The sequence below is a fragment of the Mugil cephalus genome, chromosome 21, assembly GCF_022458985.1.
Source record: "Mugil cephalus isolate CIBA_MC_2020 chromosome 21, CIBA_Mcephalus_1.1, whole genome shotgun sequence".
In the NCBI taxonomy this organism is placed as follows: Eukaryota; Metazoa; Chordata; class Actinopteri; order Mugiliformes; family Mugilidae; genus Mugil; species Mugil cephalus.
In genome coordinates, this window is record NC_061790.1 from 1,313,194 (window position 1) to 1,337,185 (window position 23,992).

Genomic DNA, 23,992 nt, shown 5'->3' on the forward strand with positions numbered 1-23,992 from the left:
ATAATATTATCGCCCGTCTACTTTGGCTCGAATATAACTCATATCACTTTTTTTTTAATTAGTTTTTAAGGTTTGATTTAAGATAATTATAATTATAAGAAAGCTTTTTAAATCTAGTTTGTTCGTAGATGATCGTGATACGCGGTTAAAATTCTTTTATTTAATATTTTATTTTCCGTGTAATCGCATTAAGTTTAAGTGAAACAAATACGTCTTTGCCGCGGACCTGGCAACCCACGCTTGGATTTTAAACATTCCATCCGGAAGTCAGGAAGTCGGAGTGGACGTCTAAAAATAAATAAATTAATAAATAGAAGGGAAACATGGAGTGAAAAACTTTTGGAGCCGAATACAGAAGCTCGTGTTTGGGACCATTTTGACGAAGAACCGAGGACTTTGGTTCGGAACGAGATGTGTTTTATGCAGTTGTTTTTTTAATCGCTGTGAGTTGAGCCGTTTCCACGTAGCCTTAAAAAAAGCTAACTGAGCTAATGCGGACTTGGACAATGTCACTCTGCTCAGGTTTTAATGGCGATTAAAGGTGTTAAAAGCTCATGTAGCGCGCTGAGTCCTGGTGTTGAAGTGTTATTGTTGTACTTGTGAGCAGGTCCGCTGAGAGGATGGCAGGTTTTTTGACGTACGTGGAGGATTTGAAGCGGGGGCTGAAGGTGGACGTCCTGCGGGAAGCCGGCCGCCAGTACCCGGCCTCCTGCTTCCTGCTGCTGTCCATGGTGTCGCTGACGGTGCTCCTCAACAGGTTATCTTTATTTATTACTGTTTATTTCAGATTATTTATCCAATATAAAGAGATAAACGCCATTATGAGCTGTACTTATCTCGTCGGTTGGGTCACGGGATGAGTTTGAGGGCGTCAACTGCTACCATCGTAGTTCTTCTGTTCAGAAGTTGCTTGGGAATTTAGAGTTTTTTAGGCTTTTTTCATCCGCAAAGTAATTCAGTCAAATTTAAAGTTGCATGTGATGATGCACGGTGAAAAGAAACTGCTCATGGATACATCGGCTTAATAAAAATAAATGGGAAATTAAATCTTCCCTCTTTGCGCTTAAGTCCCGCTGATGCGCAACAGGTTGAAACTATTTATTGCTGTTTATTTATGATTAATTTATCTAATCTAAAGAGATAAATACCAGTAGAAAGCGCGTTCCTATCGCTGGCTCGGTCACGGGATGTGAGAAGAAGTTGCTCATAGATAATTCGGCACAATAATAATAATAATAATAATAATAATAACAATGATCATATGGAAACTAAACATTTGTGTCTTTGCACATAAATAGCTGCTGATGCAGTTATGATTATTAGTTCAATATAAGGAGATAAATATCAGTATAAGTTGTGATTATCCTCCCATAGTTCTCCCGTTAAGAATTTCATGTTTTTAGGACTTTTTCGTCCTTAAAGTAATTCAGTCATATTTGAAGGTAAATGTGTTGACGCAGGTGAGAAGAAGAATAGATAGCTGAATAGATAATTCAGCTTAATAAAAATTATTTTTTTAAAAATACATGGAAACTCTAAACCTGCTGTTTATTGTAAAGCTGCTGATGCCAATACTTTTGTCAGTACGTTGTCATTCAGTTAAAAGGATTAAGTCTGTAGTTAACTGACAAGTTCTTCTAAATGTCCGTTCAAAGCTTATTTCATACGTTTGTGGACGTAAGTGTCTGTTAACCAATAAACAATAAACAGAACCTCCTCTAATGAACCCATTTCAGACTTAATTATCTCTAACATTGTTTATTGTGTTGCTTACCTCTAGAATAAGCTTTATCGTTGAGTTCAGATGAACTAAACCAGACTAAATAAGAGACATTTGAACAGCTGAACAGCACATGAGCGTTTGTTTCTGACATAACGTGAACACCTGTGCAGGTATATCCACATCCTGATGATCTTCTGGTCTCTCCTGGCCGGAGTCGTCACCTTCTACTGCTCCCTCGGACCAGAGTCTCTTCTCCCGAACATCCTCTTCACGGCGAAGCCGAGGACCAAAGTACGATTCAGACCTAAACACGTCTCCGCTGTGGAGGCAGATTTTAATAATCCTGATGTTTGTTTGTGTTCGGCAGCGTCAGGACCAGGAGCTGTTTCCTCTGGGCCACAGCTGTGCTGTGTGCGGGAAGGTCAAGTGTAAACGCCACCGGTACGATCAGCTGAGGAAGAGTTCAACCCTCCTCCTCCTCCTCCTCCTCCTCCTCCTCCTCCACAAACATCCAGAGGGTCGGGGGTTTATACAGTGTTTGGCTCATAGAATGAGAACCAGATATTAGGTTGTTTTCATTTCCTTTTGTATTTATTCTGGTCGTTATTTTCACTTTCCATGATTCATTACACACTGTAACATCATCATAACATCATTATCACATGAACCTAAAACAGGATTCAGGCAGAAACTCGGGGTCAGTCCAGTATCATCAGTCCAACATCTACAGAAAAATACACAAGTCAAACAAAGAAAAATCTTTTCTGCATGTTTTTATATTCTGATTTTCGTTGGTCTGAGGGACACCAGCTCCAGACATTATAAAACTAAATCACTTACTATGATCAAACGATCTTACATTTCAGGGCTTTTTCCAAATAGATATAGAGGAAACTTAAACACATCTGTATTTTACATTTGCTCTTGTTTTACATCGTCCGAAAATAAACAAATCTCTTAAATCATGTTTTTTCTCTATTAATTAAAAAAAACGATTAGATTAGAAAATCCGTCAATTTGGCTGATTTAGTTCACAGGAGTTTGTTCACAGACAAAAACCAGAACAGTGCATTTCATAGAAGATCTCTTATATCTTATCTCTTATTTATCTTCTATCTTAAACCTTTTATCTTTTATATCTTTTATATGTTTTATCTGATGTCAGGCCGACTCTGCTCCTAGAGAACTATCAGCCCTGGTTGGACCTGAAGGTTCATTCCAAAGTGGACGCGTCAGTAGCAGAGGTAGGTCAGGACCTGGATCACCTGCTGACCCCTGACCCCTCTGACCCCTGACCCCTGACCCTTCTGTCTCTGTCTCTGCCTCTGTCTCCGTCTCCCTGTCCACAGGTGTTTGAGTTGGTTCTGGAGAACTTTGTGTACCCCTGGTACCGGTAAGTGAAGCTCTTGTTGCGTTCAGGGTCGAGTGGAGGAGGATCAGCTGTTTAACGTCTCCTCTGTTCCAGTGACATCACAGACGATGAGGCGTGTGTGGACGAGGTCAGGATGACGTTTCGCTTCTTCGCCTCGGTGCTGGTGCGCCGCGCTCAGAAGGTCAGAAGGTGGCGCCGTTCGTCTGAAACACAGACGCTGCAGTTTATCAGAATATATCAGAGACTGTATGTAAATATGGAGGAGGAGGAGGAGGAGATAGTAACAGCTGCCACTTTTAAAGTCAAAGAAGTTTCATTAACACAAATGTGTTTGATGTTTATTGTTGTTTTTAATGTTGTTTTTAAGCTTGTTTGTGTATTTTCAGGTGGACGTTCCGTCCGTGTTCGCAGACAAAGTGATGAAAGCTGCAATGAAGCACATAGAAATCATGGCCAAGGCTCGAGAACGAGGTGGGCGACCATAGAGGACCACGTGTCTCTGTGGACATGTCTCAGTGTCTGTGGACGTGTCTCAGTGTCTGTGGACGCGTCTCAGTGTCTGTGGACGTGTCTCAGTGTCTGTGGATTCGTCTCAGTGTCTGTGGACGTGTCTCAGTGTCTGTGGATTCGTCTAAGTGTCTGTGGATGTGTCTCAGTGGGCGTGTCTCTGTCTCAGTGGGCGTGTCTCAGTGGGCGTGTCTCTGTCTCAGTGGGTGTGTCTCTGTCTCAGTGGGCGTGTCTCAGTGGGTGTGTCTCTGTCTCAGTGGGCGTGTCTCAGTGGGCGTGTCACTGTCTCAGTGGGTGTGTCTCTGTCTCAGTGGGCGTGTCTCAGTGGGTGTGTCTCTGTCTCAGTGGGCGTGTCACAGTGGGTGTGTCTCTGTCTCAGTGGGCGTGTCTCAGTGGGCGTGTCTCTGTGGGCGTGTCTCTGTGGGTGTGTCTCAGTGGGCGTGTCTCTGTGGGCGTGTCTCAGTGGGTGTGTCTCAGTGGGTGTGTGTCTGTCTCAGTGGGTGTGTCTCAGTGGGTGTGTGTCTGTCTCAGTGGGCGTGTCTCTGTGGGCGTGTCTCAGTGGGTGTGTCTCTGTCTCAGTGGGTGTGTCTCAGTGGGTGTGTGTCTGTCTCAGTGGGCGTGTCTCAGTGGGTGTGTCTCAGTGGGCGTGTCTCAGTGGGCGTGTCTCAGTGGGCGTGTCTCAGTGGGCGTGTCTCAGTGGGTGTGTCTCAGTGGGTGTGTGTCTGTCTCAGTGGGTGTGTCTCAGTGGGCGTGTCTCAGTGGGCGTGTCTCAGTGGGCGTGTCTCAGTGGGTGTGTGTCCCCCCGCAGTGAACGGAGTGGAGGGTTTGCAGCAGGCCGCTCTGGAGGAGTACGGCTCCGACCTCCACGTGGCTCTGAGGAGCAGGAGGGAGGAGCTGCAGTACCTGAGGACCCTGACGGAGGCGCTGTTTCCCTACGTGATGCCTCCCAAGGCCACGGACTGCAGGTCTGTGTGGACGCGGTGCTCTTTCTAAACCGTAGGGGGCGTCACCAGGACTGATAACACATTCAGTTTGTTTGTTTCGTTTAGTTTTTCTGGTTTTAGTTTAAGTTAAGTTAAGTTAATTTTTTGTTGTTGAGATGAAATAAGTTTTAAGGTCAGAGAAATAAAACCTGATTCTCTGGGTTCAGGTCTCTGGCTCTGCTCCTGAGGGAGGTGATGTCTGGATCGGTTCTCCTTCCCACCATGGACTTCATGGCTGATCCTGTGAGTATCAGCCACAACATTATGACCACGTTACTGTTTCTTTGTTGGAGCACCTCCTCCAGATGAACTCATGTCTGTGCTCCTCCTCCAGGACACGGTCAACCTCATGGTCCTCATATTTGTCGACGACTCTCCAGTGAGTCTCAGTCCTCTCCTCTAACTCCTCTAACTCCTCTAACTCCTCTTACTCCTCTTACTCCTCTAACTCCTCTAACTCCTCTAACTCCTCTTACTCCTCTAACTCCTCTTACTCCTCTTACTCCTCTTACTCCTCTAACTCCTCTTACTCCTCTAACTCCTCCTACTCCTCTTACTCCTCTAACTCCTCTTACTCCTCTTACTCCTGTTGGAACCAGTAACTTAAATGCGTCTCCTCTTTCTCCTCCTCAGCCTGAAGCCTCCTCAGAGCCTCCTTCTGCTCTCGTTCCGTTTTTACAGAAATTTGCCGACGTCAGGAACAAGAAGCCGTCGGTGAGTGTTTCCTGTTCATTAGTGTTTCCTGTTCGTTAGTGTTTCCTGCTCGTTAGTGTTTCCTGCTCGTTAGTGTTTCCTGTTCGTTAGTGTTTCCTGTTCGTTAATGTTTCCTGTTTTAAATCAGAAAAAAAAATATATATATTTCCCATAAAATAAACATTAGTTTTTTGAGGTTGAATTTTCTTTGAGATGTTGAATTTTTTGTTTTTGTTTTTTTGTAAACTGAATTTATTTATAAAAAAAAATTAAAATAAATGAAAATTTATTAAAATTTAAAAAATGTATTTATAAATGAAACTGAATGAAACTAAACTAAATTTATTTATAAATTCAGTTCACAAATACTCAAACTCTGATGCTACAGAAATACTTCCTTACTCCCTGGTTGCCCGGATTTTGAGTCCAGCTTTTTTGAGTTTGAATTTTTTGCGATGTTGAATTTTTTAGCTTGATTTTTTTTTTTGTGATGTTGAATATTTTTGGTAAACTGATTTAGAAATTCATACTTGGTGTCTGACGGCACATAAATGCGTTCGTGCTCTTCCAGGTGCTGAAGCTGGAGCTGAAGGAGATCCGGGATCAGCAGGACCTCCTCTTTCGTTTCATGAACCTCCTGAAGCAGGAAGGAGCCGTGCATGTGCTGCAGTTCCTCCTCGCCGTCGGTAAGAACAGCCAACCAGACGTCGGCTCGGTTTTATACCTGCAGCCGCTCTTCGCCAACGCTTCCTGTTTGTGGGTTTTCTCCTCCAGAGGAATTTAACGATAAGATCCTGAGTCCGGATCTGAGCGACGCCGAGCTGCAGCGTCTTCACGGGGAGGTGGTGCACATCTACGAGACGTACTGTCTGGACGAGAGCATCGACAAGATCAGCTTCGACCCGTTCATCGTGGAGGAGATCAGGAACGGTAAGACGACAAGTTCACCTCACACCACGGTTTTTGTGAAAAGCACATGCTAATGGAGATGCTAATGTGGAAGCTAATAGAAATGGCAATGCTGATGATGAGGCTAACACAGGCAAAGCTAATGGTGAACCTAATGGTGAAGCCAGTAGCAATGACAATGCTAACGGTGAGGCTGATAGTGTTAATGGCAATGGTGATGCTAATGGTGATTCTAAATACAAAGCTAATGGTGACCTAATTGAACGTAATCATCAATCCAATAGCAATACCAATGCTAACAGAAGCTAAAGATGAACCTAATGGTAAATGCCAGTAGCAGTGGCAATGCTAATAATGACATAAAAGGTAAAGCTAAAATGGCGAGGCTAAAAGAGAAGCTGATGACAATGTTAATGGTGATGCTAATGGTGATTCTAAATACAAAGCTAATAGTGACACTAATGGTGACGCTAAATATGAACGTAATGGTGAAGTAGTAACTCAATGCTAATGGTGAAACCGTTAGTAATTGTAATGGTAAAGGTGAAGCTAATAGTCTAGCTAAAGATGAACCTAATGGTGGAGCCAGTAGCAGTGGCGATGCTAATGGTGATTAAATGCAAAGCTAATGGTGTTCCTAATGGTGAAGCTAAAGATGACCTCAATAATCAATGAAGCTAAAGATGGGCTGAATGGTGAAGCCAGTAGCAATACCAATGCTAAGCTAAAAGTGTGGCTAATGACAATGTTAATGATAATGGTGATTCTAATGATGATGCTAAATGCAAGCTAATGGTGAGGCTAAGGATGAATGTCATGATCAAGCCGATACTAATCACGATGCTAACAGTGAGGTCACTTTCTCTAAAAGTAAACCAGGTAGATTTCCATGTCCGTTAGCAGCCTTTAGCAGTGGTTAGCATCACAGCCTGAAGGTTGTTGGTCTCCATCTCCCCCCTGAGTCGTTCCTTCTTCTTCTTCTCTCAGTTGCTAAAGGTCCGTACGGTGAGGTGGTGAAGCTGCAGACGATGCGCTGCCTGTTCGAGGCCTACGAACACGTCCTGTCTCTACTGGAGAAGGTTTTCACGCCCATGTTCTGTCACAGCGACGAGGTACGACACTGATTTTATTTTCCTGGTGTCTCATATCTGTGACGTTTTATTTACGTCCAGAGGGGGAAGAGTTACAATAAATAAACTAATTAAATTTATGACCACAGATTATTAATCACGTGTACGTTTATTTCAGTACTTCAGACACTTGCTGATGGGAGCAGAGTCTCCAACCAGGAACTCGAGAGTCAACAGGTTTGTATTTAGTCTGATTTAATATTTAACACCTAAACTTTATACCTGAGAGCCGTTTAACTTTAAGTAAAACTTTGGTCAGTATGTGACGATTTATCCCAAACCTCCTTCATTATCCTCGTCTTATTCCAGAAATAGCTTCAGTTCAGATGAAAGCCGGTGAGTAGAGGTCCTGAGCATGAGTCTGCTGCTGCCTGCACACAAACAGCCATGAAACATGAAGGATACGATGCATGTAGATGCACAACATCTGTCACTTAGACCAACAAAGCTCTTTAACAGACCTTTAACGCTGCTCTGTCCGTTCACGCTGATGCTTGTTTCACGCTGGCGACTAAAGACACTTTACAGGCGTCTCTATCTGTGAGGGATTTGAATCTTCTTTTGAGCTTTTGGTTCAATCTTTAACGTTAGAGAAAGTCTAAAGTCTACAGCACCGTGGCAGATCTCCGGCGTGTGAAAGCTCAATATTTAGACATTGTCAGGTTGGAGCAGTCAGTTCAACCTGTAACGTGAACGCTATGAAAGTAAAGTCTGAAATTTCTGAGTTGAAATATAGAATTTCTGAGTTTTCCTGAAGGCATCATCTAAGCCAGCGTTTGTTTAATCGAAGTCACTGTTGCAGAGATGGAGAGTGAATTAATGAAGCTGCAACAAAGGAAATAATAATAATAACTAATGTTAAATGTTGGGATGTAAATGTTGCAGTTTAGGATTAGAACACGAAACTTAACTAAATGGTTACATTGATAATCGAATAATTCCTCAAATTAATTCATTAATTCACTTTTTTTTTAAGTTTCTTCAGAAAAATTGCCTCAAACATGAACAAGTTTTCCTGGAACTGGACAAAGAGAAGACAATCAAACATATGAAACATAGAAATATTAGTTAGTTGTTTATTCAAGAAAATGAATAATCTGCAGCCATTAACACCATCTGGTTCTTCTGGAGAACCACTGGTGTTCTTGGGCTCCTTGTCTTCCTCCATGACCCAGTTTCTCTTCACATTCAGCTCATGGACTCATGTCCTGACATTTTCTTTCAGAGTTCACTGGTAGAATTCAGGATAAAATGCTACTGCAGAACCAATTAGCTGTAAACTGAACCGTGAAACCACAGGTGTGAATGTTTAGGAACAAGTCAAAGTCCTGAGTTGATGAGAGGAAACCACCAACATCTCACAGCTGAAGATTCCTCCAACAGTTCAGCAGTTACCAGGAGCTCAGAGCTGATACCGGAGACGAGGCTTCACTTAGTTTAACAACGTATTTATGCATTTTTTCCAGCTTATTAACCATTCAGTCACTTCTTCTGTGCGGAAACAAGACTCAAACCTTCAGGTTAAACTTTAGAAAAACTCACCTGCTGCATGCACCGTGCTGCAAACACACAAAGAGAAAAGCCTCCGAGCCAAACGTGACGTTGTGTTTCTCTGCAGGAACACGTCCAAACGAGGGGAGACGTTCGGCATCAGCAGGATCGGCAGCAAAATCAAAGGCGTGTTCAAGAGCACCACCATGGAGGGATCTCTGCTGCCCCCGCCCAGCACCATCAGCGACATCGACGACGACCTGGTAACATCATGCCGCTCCCTAACCCTGCAGGACAGTCAGGACGTGTCCTTCATGTCCTCATGCTTGTACGGGACCTGATTCGTCCCCGATGTTCTCCTGCAGGTGGAGGAGGCGACGGTGGTGATGGAGGACGACTCGCCCGCCGAGCCCGTCAGCTACCAGGGCATCCAGAGGAACCTGTCGGCCTGGAGCATCTCCATCCCCTTCATCGACATCTACGACGACGAGGCCAAGAGGGAGAGGATCCCCGTCTTCTGCATCGACGTCGAACGCAACGACAGGAAACAGGGTGAGTAAAAGCAGAACCGGGTTCCACCCTCCGTTAGAACGTCTGGATCAAACCAAAGAACCCAGAGGGTTCCTCCACGTTACGTCCTAATCCTACTGACTGAGGTTTCCTCCATCACTCATGGAACGCACCAGGAAACCAGCCACCGAGGCTACATGCTACCTAGCAATGCTAAGCTAACTTTGGCTACAAGATGTCTGCGCTGGGTTTATTATCTCTAGTACGACTAGATCAGAGGACCATGCATGAAGTTAAGGTTCAGGGCTCAGATTCTGTGGTGGATATTTGATGGAGGATCATGTGGATAAACTTATGAAATACTGAGACATGAGAAGAAATTCTGGCATCCAACAAAGATTCCAGAGATGAAGACGAGCTCAAGATATGAAGATTGGACATTTTATTGGGCCTGGACCACTGGGCACATTATAGAATCCATATAAATACACAGATATCTCCTCCATGTGGTGAAGAAATGAACCTCAGAGGCACAGGAAGGTTAAATAGGTGAAATAAATTCATGTTTTTCAGTCTGTTCTAAACGTTTAGCTTCATCTTCACATCTTCACGTTGTATTTCGTTGTTTTTCTTCGTCTCAGCTGTCGGTCATGAAACTGAGAAGTGGTCGGTCTACAGACGATACCTGGAGTTCTACGTCCTGGAATCAAAGCTCACCGAGTTCCACGGTAACTTTTCCTCCGTAATAAAACCTCGAAGGAGAATAAACGGCGTCTGATCTGATCTGATTAGAGGAATAAATGTGTCTTTACTACTTCATGACTGTCTACGTGGTTTATGGAATATTATTATTATTCATGTAGTTTTGTTGTTTGTGTTTATTTATTTTTTCCAGGTACGTTTGCAGATGCACAGCTTCCATCCAAACGAATCCTCGGACCAAAGAATTACGAGTTCCTGGAATCAAAAAGGGAAGAGTTTGAGGAGTATTTACAGGTATTTGGTTCTAATCATATGGATGTAAAATGTGGTTCCCCCTGTAGAGGGCAGCGATGCGCCCTGTAACAGCCAAACTAAAGCAGAGTTCCTCTTCCTTCTTCTTCTGCTGAATCATTGTGCGTCCGTGTGCAGAGACTCCTGCAGCATCCAGAGCTCAGCAACAGTCAACTTCTGGCCGACTTCCTGTCTCCTCACAGCATCGAGTCTCAGTTCCTGGACAAGATGCTTCCCGACGTCAACCTGGGTACAAACACGATAAAAAACCACTCGGTTTGTTTTTTAATGTGACTGAACAGCTGATTCATGATCAATAACTGACGTTTTAAATAAAACGATAAATAATAAATAAATAGATAGAAACAAATAAAAGAAATAAATAAATAGAAACAATTTCCTATAAATAAAAAAATATATATTATTTTATTTCTTCTTATTTCTTTGTTTCGCACAATTTTAAAATAACAAAAGAAACAATAAATTCTGCTCCTCTTTTCTTCTCCTATTTTAATTAACTTAATTTATTACAGACAAGACTGAATGAACATAAACTATAATATAACTCCATCAAACAGCTGAATAAATAAATAAATAAATAATCAGGATGAAACACATTAAAGCATCTAAAGCATTTTTTATAACATGTTAGAGTCGTGTTAACGCTGCTTATTTAAAACATATAATAACTGAATAAATATAACTTCATCCATGTGTTTCTTTTTACAGGGAAGATTTTCAAGTCAGTTCCAGGGAAACTGATGAAGGAGGTTGGTGTAGTTTTATGTCCTGTGTTAAAACGCTGTCGCCTCCAGCTCAGACTGACGGATTCTTCTTGTTGTTCAGCGAGGCCAGAACCTGGAGCCCTTCATCCAGTCCTTCTTCAACTCCTGTGAGTCCCCCAAACCCAAACCAGGCCGCCCAGAACTCACCATCCTCAGCCCCACCACCGAGAACGACAAGAAGGTACGGCACCACCGGGAGCCTGGGGGGGCTCTGAGGACCCGGGGCTCTGAGGAACCTGGTCTCTGAGGAACCGGGTCTCTGAGGAACCGGGTCTCTGAGGAACCTGGTCTCTGAGGAACCGGGTCTCTGTGGGCCCTGGTCTCTGAGGAACCGGGTCTCTGAGGGACCTGGTCTCTGAGGACCCGGGTTTGTATGGACGCTGGTCTCTGAGGGCCCTGGTCTCTGTGGACGCTGGTCTCTGAGGGCCCGAGTTTGTATGGAAGTATTTCTGTGCTATCAGAGTTTGAGTATGAGTTTGAGTCTAAATAAATTCAGTTACCAAAAAAAAAAAAATTCAACATTTCATAAAAGTTCAACCTCAAAAAATCAAAATCTCAAAATATTGGACCTCAAATCTTCAGCGTTTCAAAAAACTCAAACTCAATAAATCCAAATCTCAAAAAGCTCAAATGTCAGTTTGTTTTGTGAACTGAATTGTGCAGGAACCCTGGTTCATCCTGACTGTACGTTTCTCCTGCAGCTCTTCAGCAGCCTGTTCAGGAACAACGCCGACCAGTGGAAGGGCAGGAAACCTCACCACAGGTTCCTGGACATGGTCTCTGTGGACGGCATGTATGACTACATGATGTATGTGGGTACGTGTCAGACTGGTCCCGGGACTGTCCCTGTAATAATAATAATTTAATAATTAATCCCTGTAATAATAATAATTTAATAATTAATCCATTTAATCCCTTCAACCCATGTAATAATAATAATTTAATAATTAATCCCTTTAAAACCTTTAAAACCAGAGCGGTTTATGTCATTTCCTCTGTTAATAATTAACGTCTTCATCTGGACAGTAGGGGGCGCTGCAGAGAGGTGGTCTTTGTTTTCTGTTAACTCCTCCCCCCTCTCTCCTCCGTCGGTGACTCCCAGGTCGGGTGGTGTTCCACATACCGGACTGGCTGCACCACCTTCTGGCCGCGGGTCGGATCCTGTTCAAGAACACGTTTGAGGCCTACATGGACCAGTACATGCAGACCAAGCTGGACCGGGTCCTGCAGGAGCACCGCCTGGTCTCCCTCATCACCCAGCTCAGAGGTCACGGTCCAGAGGCTGGAGCTAACCTCCATGCTAACAGTATCTCATCCTAGCCTCCATGCTAACAGTATCTCATCCTAGCCTCCCAGCTAACAGTATCTCATCCTAACCTCCCAGCTAACAGTAGCTCTTCTTAGCCTCCCAGCTAACAGTATCTCATCCTAGCCTCCCAGCTAACAGTAGCTCATCCTAGCCTCCCAGCTAACTAACCGCTTCCTAGCCTCCCAGCTAACAGTAGCTCTTCTTAGCCTCCCAGCTAACAGTAGCTGTTCTTAGCCACCCAGCTAACAGTAGCTCTTCCTAGCCTCCCAGCTCTCTAATAATAAATGTTGTAAAGTTTGTGTTGTCGTGTTTTTTCTTGTGCAGATGCAGTTTTCTGTGAGAACAGTGAGGAGAGAACTGAGGAGGACAAACACATCAGAGCCAAGCAGACGTTTGAGGAGATGATCAAATATCTGCCAGGTCACTTCCTGCTCATCTGAGGAAGAGTGTGAGGTCTGCAGGAAGCTCTGGGTCCGTCTGCTAACGGCCATGTTTGATTTCAGACCTGGTGGTGAAGCTCATCGGAGAAGAAGCCAAACACGAAGGCATCCAGATGCTGTTTGATGGTTTACAGCAGCCTCTCCTCAACAAGCAGGTGAGCGTCTGCAGCACACTGGGTTTAAGCTGCATTCATTCATTCATTCATTCATTCATTCATTCATTCATTCATTCATTCATTCATTCGTTCACTCATTCATTCACTCATTCATTCATTCACTCATTCATTCACTCATTCATTCATTCATTCACTCATTCACTCATTCATTCACTCATTTAACCATTCATCATTCATCATTCATTCATTCATTCATCATCATCATTCATTCACTCATTCATTCATTCATTCATTCACTCATTCATTCACTCATTCATTCATTCATTCATTCACTCATTCATTCACTCATTCATTCATTCACTCATTCATTCATTCACTCATTCACTCATTCATTCATTCATGTTGTCGTTCTGTCCTCAGATGACCTACGTCCTGCTGGACATCGCCGTCCTCGAGTTGTTTCCTGAACTGGGCAAGGTGAACATGAATTTACATACTTCAGCCTCTGGGTTCAATGTGTGAGGGAAAGACAAGGAAGGAAGGAAGGAAGAATGAAGGGAGGGAGGGAGGGAGGGAGGAAGGAAGGAAGGAAGGAAGGAAGGAAGGAAGGAAGGAAGGAAGGAAGGAGGGAAGGGAGGGAGGGAGGGAGGGAGGGGTCTGATCCACATTTATGAACCAGCTGTAAAGCCTCAGAGGTGGTTCCAGGTGGGTCCAGGTGGTTCCAGGGTTTGGTTGCGTTTATCTGGACCAGTGGTTCTCAGCCTTTTTGGGCTCCTGCATATTTTGGACCATATGATAATAATTAGTTTGTAATAATTATCTTCTTGCTCCTGGTTTAACGTCCTGAGGTTCAGACACGTTTTCTACCAGTGAATTAACTGAACTGAGCCGAGGAAACATGAGATAAAGTCTCAGTCACATTTAAATAGTAAATAATAATAATTTAAAGGACTTGTTATTTTCCCGGTCTAGAGGATGTTGTGACTGGTTTCATGTTTTCATGTCCTCATGTCCTCATGTCCTGTGGTTCTGTGGTTCTGTCCTCCTGTCCTCAGCCCGGACCCAGGGACCTGGTCGTGGTCTGAGGCGGCGCCGCGTTGATCCTCGTCTACATTCCATGTAAATTAAAGCTCCAATAAAGACTTTATTTATTATTTATTCACCTGTGTCCTCTGTAACTTCTCCTCAATCAGCTGAGTCACGTAAACAAATATCCAACCAATCAGAGACTCATCCGACACTAAGCCACGCCCACCAGCGACCTGATTGGCCCAGTAAAGAGACTTACTAACTACTGTTACTAACAAGAAGAAGATGGAGACAAAGAAAATGAAAAGGAGAAATCTTCCACTCACAAAGAAGATGATAGAGAAGAAGAACCTCCAGACTGTAAACAAAGAACAAGATGAAAAGGAGGAAGATGAAGGAGATAAAGAAGAAGAAGAAGAGATGAGGAGGATGAGTTAGAAGAGCTACTACTAACAATAATAACAGTAATGACAGAAGTCAAAGAAGTGAAAGATGAAATGTGATGAATCCGTCCGTTGTGAATTTATTAATATCTAATATAAGATAAATAGAGGAAGAGCAACACAACTAAACACTGATCAAAACCATAAGATATGACATGAAATAATAATAATCCGTTTTAATATTATTTTTATCTGCTTTCAGTCTGAAAATGTTAGAAACAGATAAAACTGCTGCAGTTTAAACGTAGTAATAGATTTAGTTTAAGTGCAGGTGCAGCTTCTCACCAGCAGGTGTCAGCGTCGCCACAAAGAGAAACTAACGTTGAACCGGATCCAGATGTTGAACCGCAGGTAAAAGTCTGATTATTGTGTTTAACTGCTTCTAGTTTTCTCTCTCTCTCTCTCTCTTTAATTTCATTTCTAACACATTCAATAATGTTACACTTCCTTTTAGCATCTTTGCTTAAAATTAAAAAAAAATCTACATCGAGTTTGATCATTATTGGTTTAATTAATTCCTCTTTTCTCTTTAAATTTGAGCAACAGATATTAGACAATAAGAAATAAGTCTCATGTCTTTCAGACTGGACGGTGAAAGGAGGAAAAGTGACTAACATGTGTTTAACAGCCTTAAATTTAATTCAGTCATTAATAAATGTTCATGAATATCAGTATTTGTTTAGAGCAGGTTCTGCTCTGTTTCACGTCCACAAACAAGAAATAAGAACTGTCACGTCTGCAGAAAACATGGTGGTCTCCACCTCCTCCTCCTCCTCCTCCTCCTCCTCCTCCTCCTCCTCCTCCTCCTTCTCTTCCTTCTCCTCCTCCTCCTCCTCCTCCTTCTCTTCCTCCTCCTTCTCCTCCACCTCCTCCACCTCCTCCTCCTCTACCTCCTCCTCCACCTCCTCCTCCTCTACCTCCTTCTCCTCCTCCTTCTCCTCCTCCTCATCCCCTCCTCCTCCTCCTCCTCCTCCTCCTCCTCCTCCTCTCCTCCTCCTCTCTCCTCCCCTCCTCCTCCTCTCCTCCTCCTCCTCCTCCTCCTCTCCTCTCCTCCTCCTCCTCCTCTTCCTCCTCCTTCTCCTCCTTCTCCTCCTCCTCCTTCTCCTTCTCCTCCTCCTCCTTCTCCTCCTTCTCCTCCTCCTTCTCGTCCTCCTCCTCCTCCTCCTCCTCCTCCTCCTTCTCCTCCTCCTCCTCCTCCTTCTTCTTCTTCTTCTCCTCCACCTAAAACCTCACAGCTGAGGAGGAGGAGGATCCCAGAAACACAGGAGAAGAGTTTTCACAAAGGACAGAGGAACATTCTCATGTGGAGGAACACGGTGAAATATGAGATAATGAGTTAATAGACACATTAATAGATAATAGATTTATTAATAGATATATGGTTAATAGACACATTAATAGACACATTAATAGATAATAGATTTATTAATAGATATATGGTTAATAGACACATTAATAGACACATTAACAGACACATTAATAGATAATAGATTTATTAATAGATGGTTAATAGACACACTAATAAACAGTCAGACCTGAACTCATCCATCCTCGTCTTCTACTGACCAGACTTTCCTCTTATTCTCCTTTTATCTGCTTCTGATTCTTCTTATTCTCCTTCATGTCTCTGACACATTCACATGTTTCTCCTTCGTTCTCATCTCAGTCAATTCAAAGGAAAAAAAATAATTTAAATAAGTCTCATTAAGAAACTAGGAAGAAGGTCTACAGCCTTCAATTAAACGTAAAGAACATTTATTATCTTTATTTATATTATCCTTTATTTATTATCTTTATTTATCATCCGTTATTTAAGCGCGTGGATACGTGAACTTCCAGGGAGTCAGTCACACAGCAGTTTATGAACAAACAGTAAAACACTGAATATAAAAACCACAGGACTGAGACAGAGTGAGATTCTGAAGCTGCTCTGAGTTAAACACATGCTTTTTATTCTTTAAGGATGTTTTATTAAATGTCAGCATTCACCTAAAACAAATAGAAGATTTAAAATCTCTAGTTTATTATTGTGTTTTCTTCCTGGTTTTTAGATTAAATCATGGCCCTGAACTAAAATGATTTAACCACCAGGACTGAGACGTTTTATATTTCATATATTTATAATATTTTCATTTTAGAACCATTTACCAACGAGCTCCATCTATAAACACGTCTGTTCTCAGATGCTTCAGGTCAAATAAAACAGCACATTAATCCATTAGTCAAACATTTTTACTCTTAAAATGATGAATTGATTTGAAATCTGTCAAATCTCAACATGAGTAAATGTTAGTTACGTCTGAGTGAATGAGATAAACTGAGCAAACGTCACTAAAATGAAACAGAATGAGGATGATTAGCAGATAAATGATGATGACTTTAACCTGCTGCATTTTATTAAACCAAAATGAGCTCACAAAGCATGAAAGCTTCATTTTAACGTATTTTTATTTATTTATTTCACATTGAACCATTTCTTTTCTTTAAAAGTCATATTTTTGCTCATTTGATCATTTTTACTTCTAATCATTTTTATTTACACATTAAATTTACCCTCCACCCTAAATAAGAACATATTAAAATACAAAGAGCAGTGACGACAGTTCAATGGTTCCTCACAGGAAATAAATAAATAAATAAATAAGACAGTAAACAACATAAACAGCACCAGTTTATTAACTCACCATCAACTTCCTGATCTCTTCTTCCTCTTCAAGCCAGAATCAACTTATTTCATATTTTTTGAGCTGTTTTTGTTGTTTATCATTATGAATGAAACTGACATAGTATATATGTATAATTCATATAATATATTTATACTATGCGTATAATACATATATACTATGTGTATAATTCATATAATACATATATACTATGTGTATAATTCATATAATACATATATACTATGTGTATAATACATATATACTATGTGTATAATACATATATACTATGTGTATAATACATATAATACATATATACTATGTGTATTACGTATAAACTGTATGAATTAAAGATATAATTTGGGGTGAAAACCTCACGGCAGCAACAACCACAGTAAAACACTATTTTATTAATTCACCATCATCTTCCTCTGAGATTAGATTCAGCTCTTTCTTGTCTTTATTGTCTTTATTTTCATTATTTTCATTATTTTCATTCCACGGCAGGTTCTTTGCAGCTGAATCCAGTTTCGTGCATGAACCCGGAGAAATGACCATTATTTAATATGTAATTTTCTGGTTTTCCATCCTGAATGAAGCTGGTTTTCTGCTCGTGTCCCGGGGGCCCCAGGCTGGAGGCCCCAGGCTCGAGGCCCCGCTGCCGGTTAAACCCGCCCCTGTGAAGCTCGCCGCTGATTGGTCGGACGCTGCGTTAGTGCGCAGCGCCGGAGCCGCTCAGTGCGCAGTAACGGACCGTGTCCAGAGGCAGGTCCAGACCGCGCTCAGGAGTCAGTCCGTCCCGGTGGCTTGTTGTTGTTTGTTTTTTGTTTTTGTTTTTGTTTTTACCGGCTCCGGTACCGGGCTCCCAGCTTACAGGACCGGGGGGACCGGGGGGACCGGGAGGACCGGGGGGACCGGGGAGACCGGGGTTTGGTTTGCAGCTGAGGCCGCGTGGATGCGTCTGAGTCCGGGGCCGTGAAGGATGCTGAGCGCCGTGAAGATGGAGGGACACGAGCATCCGGACTGGAGCAGCGGCGGCTTCTACTACGGAGACACCGAGGTCCGTGATCCCGTTAGAGACCAGAGACAGAATAAATAAAATGAAATGAAATGAAATAAAATAAAATAAAATAAAATAAAATAATATAAAATAATATAAAATAAAATAAAATAATATAAAATAAAATAAAATAAAATAGAATAAAATAAAATAATATAAAATAAAGTCCACAGTAAACTCTGAGGGACTTTATTAGTCCTTTAATAACCGCTCTTAGAAAAATAATTCGATGAAACATAAACTAATTATTACAAATGTTCAAACCTCAAATATTGGTTTAATTTAGAGAAATAAACTTGATTCACTGGTTTTTATTTCACACAAACATTAACGTAGTTAAATCAAATCTTCCTCATGTCTGAGCCTGAAACATCTGTTCTCATGTTAAACACGATGAATCATTTTAATAAAGAGAAAAAATGCGAAGAAAATATTAAAGTGAGACATTTAACAGAACTGAAATCTGAATGTGAAGCTTCAAATGTTGAGATTTATCGAGAAAATACAAAAAAAATATATAAGAAATGACAGAATGACAGAGAGAGAGAGAATCTGCTAAAACAAATCAGGTAAAAACAAATGTCTATGAAGTAGTTTAAATAAATGATAATAATAATACAAAGAACAAGATCTGGGTGTTTGTAATTAATGACGTCATGTGTGTTGTTGGTCATTATTTTTCTCTAAATCTATTTATAACACAACGTTTTAACTTCATGAAATAAGTCTGAATATAAACGAGTCCTCGGGTTCATAAAAAGATTTTCTTTTGCACATTTAAACATCTTCCTGAGGATCAACTCAGCAGAAATAATAAATTACAAAAACTAAAGAAAATCCTGTTTGTCTTCGTGTGTTAACATTTAAATTCAGCTAAAATACTAAATAATAAATATATGAAAAGCAGCAGAGAATATAAATACACGTTGATTTCTCTTCAAATACAAGTAAATATAGAATAAAAACCGGATGTTAATGAGGAACAGAACCAGATGAATGAAATGAATATTAATTTACTCGTGTTTGTTTATTTATCGCTTGTGACTAAAGAATAAAATTATAATAAAATAAAATATGTTTCTAACAGAAACATATGAGACGTGATGACCCGGTTTGTTTCTGATCACGTGTCCTCTGGTTCCAGTGTTTCTCTGCAGCGGGAAACTCCATCAGCGGCTACATGAACGCGCCCGGTATGACCGGCGCGGGCCACATGAGCGCGCATTACGGGGTCAGCGGCTCCTCGGGACCCGTCGGGATGGCGCAGGGCCCCGGGAGCGCGGCGCAGACCGGGGCCGGGGTTCCGGGTCTGGGCCCCATCAGCCCGCCTCCGTACGGGCCGGGCCCGGTGCTGAGCCCGGTGTACGGACCGGGACCGGGACCGGGGCCCGGGCCGGGGCCGGCGTGCGCCATCAGGGCCCGGGACGCCCGGCCGCCCCGGCGCAGCTACGCGCACGCCAAGCCGCCGTACTCGTACATCTCCCTGATCACCATGGCCATCCAGCAGTCCGCCGGCAGCATGTTGACCCTCAACGAGATCTACCGCTGGATCACGGACCTGTTCCCGTTCTACCGGCAGAACCAGCAGCGCTGGCAGAACTCCATCCGACACTCGCTCTCCTTCAACGACTGCTTCGTGAAGGTCCCGCGGCCCCCGGACAGACCGGGGAAGGGCTCCTTCTGGGCGCTGCACCCGGACTCCGGGAACATGTTCGAGAACGGCTGTTACCTCCGGAGGCAGAAGCGCTTCAAGTCCGGGACCAAGCGGCTCCGCTCCGGCTCCGGATCCGGCTCCGGCTCCGGGGACAAGGACGGGGACGCGGGGAAGCGGGAGCGCGGCTCGGACTCTCCTCACTCCGCCTCCTCCTCCTCCTCCTCCCCGTCCCCCTCCTCCTCCACCCGCTCCTCCGAGGTGAAGGGGGTCGGGGGGGACAAACCGCAGCCCTCCAGCCCTTTGCGCGTTCCTTCCCCTCTTGCGCACACGCAGCACCTTCTCACGCACCAGCACCAGCACCAGCACCCGCTGCTGCTGCACGAGAGCGCGCACCTCAAGCCAGACCATCACCCCCACCCCCACCCCCACCCTCACCCCCACCACCTCCACCACTACTCCTTCAACCACCCCTTCTCCATCAACAACCTCATGTCTGAGCCGCAGCACCACAGGCTGGAGCCCGTGGTCCAGTACGGGGGCTACTACCCCCCGGGGGCCGGGGCCCTGGTGGCGGCCAAAGGCCTGGACCCCCCCGGACACAGCGACACCAGCTACTACAGCATGTACAGCAGAGCCATCATCAACCCCTCCTGAAGCACACACACACACACACACACACACACACACACACACACACACACACACACTCCGGGGACCAGTGCCTCGTCCTGGGGGGGGCCGGGTGGGGGGGGCTGGTTTCATTTGTGTTGAAGCATCAGATAAAAAACATCCTTCATATAAAAGACTTGTTCTGTTGTTTTTACACTTTTAACTCGTTTGTTTTGTTGAAAATAAGAAATAAATGGTTTAATTCTCACATTAACGTGACTCTACAGGAGCATTTGAACACAACACTCCCCAAATGAGACATTCAGGGACTCACTCTGATGAACACATCTTTGGCCTAATGGCAAAACTGTTTGAGTCAGTTGTTGAGTAACTGGTACAAATATTAATAGAAACATGAACGTGATGCTTAAAAAAAACACTTTTTTCTTTTTCTTTTTTTAAAAACATTCAGATGAGTCATGTGATCATGTTGTTAAAGTGATGATGTCTCTTAATACGACACATTAAAGTGGAGTTTCTGACTTTTATTTTATATCATTATCACTAAAAACTCATTGTTTTAATGACGTAAAGCAACAACTTATAAAACGAGAGCAGATTGAAACGTTTTCATTCATAAAACGTCAGCGTGTGATTTATCATCAGTGGTGAATGTTTTTATTTTACAGATTGTTTCATTTCGTTTCATATTCATTTATCTCTTTGTTCTTTTACAGATTCATAGAAACTGAGTTCGTTTCTGCTCTGGAACCGAAACAGACGACGTTTAGTTTCTTGATTTATTTTATAAAATGTAAAAGTTCAGTTCCTGCAGAAACATTCAAGGTTCTTTATTTTATTTATATGTTGCACAAACAAACTAAATGTATTTCTCAGGGTCAGGAGCAAAGTACACAAAGAATATAAAATATATATAAAATATAAAATATAAAAACAGAGCTGAAGGCGAAAATAAAATAAAATAAAATTAAATTAAATTAAATATATATTTTTTTTTTAGAAACGTTCTGCTCTCAAGGAAAAATTAAGATTAAAGTCATTAATCATCGGATAATCTCCACTCGTTTTAAATGATCTGAACATTAATGAGTTAAAGAGTCTGAAGCACGGAGGAGGCAGCAACAGGCTCTAAAAACCAGAGCAAGAAATGAAAAGAAATGAAATGAAATGAAATGAAATGAAAAGAAATTAAATGAAAAGAATGAAATGAAATGAAATGAATGAAATGAATGAAATGAATGAAATGAATGAAATGAAATGAATGAAATGAAATGAAATGAAATGAAATGAAAAGAATGAAATGAAATGAATGAAAGCAGTGAAGTGATGTGGAGGAAACAGAACTAGGACGTAGGAGAAGATTCATTTCTCCAGGAAGACGACGAGGAAACAAATCTGAGATTCAGGACGAGAATCAGACGGAGAAAAAGAGACTGAGAAACATTTAGATCCAGACTCAGAGAAACAGGCTCCTCCACCTGGACCAGCCTCCACCTGGACCGGCCTCCACCCTCCATCCATCCTCTAATCACTCTGAGGTGGAGGTAGAACATCCACCATCAGGTCCAGACTCAAATAAATCAACAGCCTCTGAACCCACTGACCTGAAGTTTGGTTCAGACGGATCCGAGGAGGAGGAGGAGGAGGTGGAGGAGGAAGAGGAGGAGGAGGAGGTGGAGGAGGAGGAAGAGGTGGAGGAGGAGGAAGAGGAGGAGGAGGAGGAGCAGGAGGAGGAGGAGGAGGAGGATGAGGAGCAGGAGGAGGAGGTGGAGGAGGAAGAGGAGGAAGAGGAGGATGAGGAGGAGGAGGAAGAGGAGGAGGAGGAGGAGGAGGAGGAAGAGGAGGATGAGGAGGAGGAGGAGGAAGAGGAGGATGAGGAGCAGGAGGAGGAGGATTTGCCTGTTTGTAGATATGAGACAAACATAGACTTTCGGTTCTAATAGAAACCTACAATCTGATCTCTATGGAGACTGAGGCTTCCTTCCTTCCTTCCTTCCTTCCTTCCTTCCTTCCTATCCTTCCTTCCTTCCTTCCTTCCTTCCTTCCTTCCTATCCTCCCTCCCTTCCTTCCTTCCTGATCAGAGGATGGGTGGAGGCTGGTTTGGGTGGAGGAGTAACTGGAGCCTCTGTTTGTTTAAGAAAACCAATCGACCTGTTATGAATAATAATGAATAATAATGAATAATAATGAATAATAATGAATAATAATGAGCTGTGTCTGATGAGATCGTCCAGGTCAGAGCTGAGACAGAGACGTCATGTTTGGACAGAGAGCGTTTACCACAGAGACGAGGACGTCCTCACACCCATCCTTACACCCCTGTCCTCCCCCGTCCTCCCCCGTCCTCCCCCGTCCTCCCCCGTCCTCCCCCCGTCCCCCCCCGTCCTCCCCCCCGTCCTCCTCCCCCCCCCGTCCTCCCCCGTCCTCCCCCCGTCCCTCCCCTGTCCTCCCCCGTCCTCCCCCCGTCCTCCCCCGTCCTCCCCCCCGTCCTCCCCCGTCCTCCCCCCGTCCTCCCCCGTCCTCCCCCCGTCCTCCCCCCGTCCTCCCCCGTCCCCCCCCGTCCTCCCCCGTCCTCCCCCCGTCCTCCCCGCCCCCGTCCCTCCCCCCCCGTCCCCCCCCGTCCTCCCCCGTCCTCCCCCGTCCTCCCCCCCTCCTCCCCGTCCTCCTCCCGTCCTCCCCCCTCCCCGCTCCCCCCTGTCCTCCCCCTGTCCTCCCCCCGTCCTCCCCCGTCCTCCCCCTGTCCTCCCCCTGTCCTCCCGTCCCCCCTGTCCTCCCCCGTCCTCCCCCGTCCTCCCCCCCGTCCTCCCCCGTCCTCCCCCCTGTCCTCCCCCCTGTCCTCCCCCCTGTCCTCCCCCCTGTCCTCCTGAGGAGAACGAAGCCTACAGAGATGTGGGTGGACTCATCCAGGCTCTGGAGTCTGTAGCTTTTGGCAGCTGTTTCCAAAATGGCCGCCTCCATAAATTTACTTTATTTTCTTTCATTTCTAAATAAGATCATTTTGGTTGTTACTGATTTATTTATTTATTTATTTGGATCATTAGTCACCGTATTAAAACAATAATCAACAACAACCAATAACATTAACAATAATAAAATAATAAAAGGTATTTACAATATATCTAATAAAAGTCATTACAGTAAACACTTTAACACAGATAATTACTATAGAAACCACATATTATTACTTCAAACTTCAGAGTAAACTCATGTTAAAAAGGTTCTTTAACTGATACGACAGCAGCTCATTTCATCCAGATTATTTTAATGGAATGAATCTGATCCTTTAAAACATTCATTTATTCCAGGTCAGTGACATTTTAGATATTTTCAATGTGCTGTTTACTGTGTGTGTGTCACCATCATAATTAAATGTATAATATATTTACTCACCAATCCAGAGAAGAAAGAACAGAAATTTATTATTTATTCATCACAAACCAAAGTCAGGAGGATTCTGTCTGTTTGAGGTAAAAAACGAAACCAAATCAATTTCAATAAAAGCCTGAAGCATCAAATATGAAACCAAATTAAAATCATACGTGATGATCAGCATT

The 23,992-nt window shown here is 43.3% G+C and overlaps 2 protein-coding genes across 3 annotated transcripts; both read left to right on the forward strand.

The window, feature by feature from the left end:
• Window positions 1-238: 238 nt before the first annotated feature.
• LOC124998759 (sorting nexin-14-like) lies at window positions 239-14,119 on the forward strand. Of its 2 annotated transcripts, XM_047573279.1 has the most exons (30): window positions 239-443; window positions 608-757; window positions 1,894-2,014; window positions 2,091-2,164; window positions 2,889-2,967; window positions 3,073-3,116; window positions 3,189-3,276; window positions 3,482-3,566; window positions 4,411-4,567; window positions 4,753-4,828; window positions 4,920-4,964; window positions 5,219-5,299; window positions 5,850-5,964; window positions 6,053-6,208; window positions 7,175-7,299; window positions 7,436-7,494; window positions 7,627-7,653; window positions 8,936-9,071; window positions 9,174-9,360; window positions 9,960-10,046; window positions 10,214-10,314; window positions 10,450-10,561; window positions 11,041-11,081; window positions 11,158-11,277; window positions 11,798-11,912; window positions 12,199-12,363; window positions 12,730-12,825; window positions 12,909-13,000; window positions 13,382-13,438; window positions 14,017-14,119. In XM_047573279.1, exons 2-30 carry the CDS (start codon window positions 621-623, stop codon window positions 14,044-14,046), a joined length of 2,808 nt encoding a protein of 935 aa, XP_047429235.1. In that variant the 5' UTR covers window positions 239-443; window positions 608-620; the 3' UTR covers window positions 14,047-14,119. The 2 variants fall into 2 exon arrangements, with proteins under 2 accessions (XP_047429235.1, XP_047429236.1); XM_047573280.1 differs by lacking the exon at window positions 7,627-7,653.
• A 3,849-nt stretch (window positions 14,120-17,968) lies between these two features.
• On the forward strand, window positions 17,969-20,462 carry LOC124998764 (hepatocyte nuclear factor 3-beta-like). Its single transcript, XM_047573289.1, has 2 exons — window positions 17,969-18,153; window positions 19,298-20,462. The coding sequence occupies exons 1-2, from the start codon at window positions 18,076-18,078 to the stop codon at window positions 20,459-20,461; spliced, it is 1,242 nt and encodes a 413-aa protein (XP_047429245.1). The 5' UTR covers window positions 17,969-18,075; the 3' UTR covers window position 20,462.
• The last annotated feature ends 3,530 nt before the right edge of the window (window positions 20,463-23,992 follow it).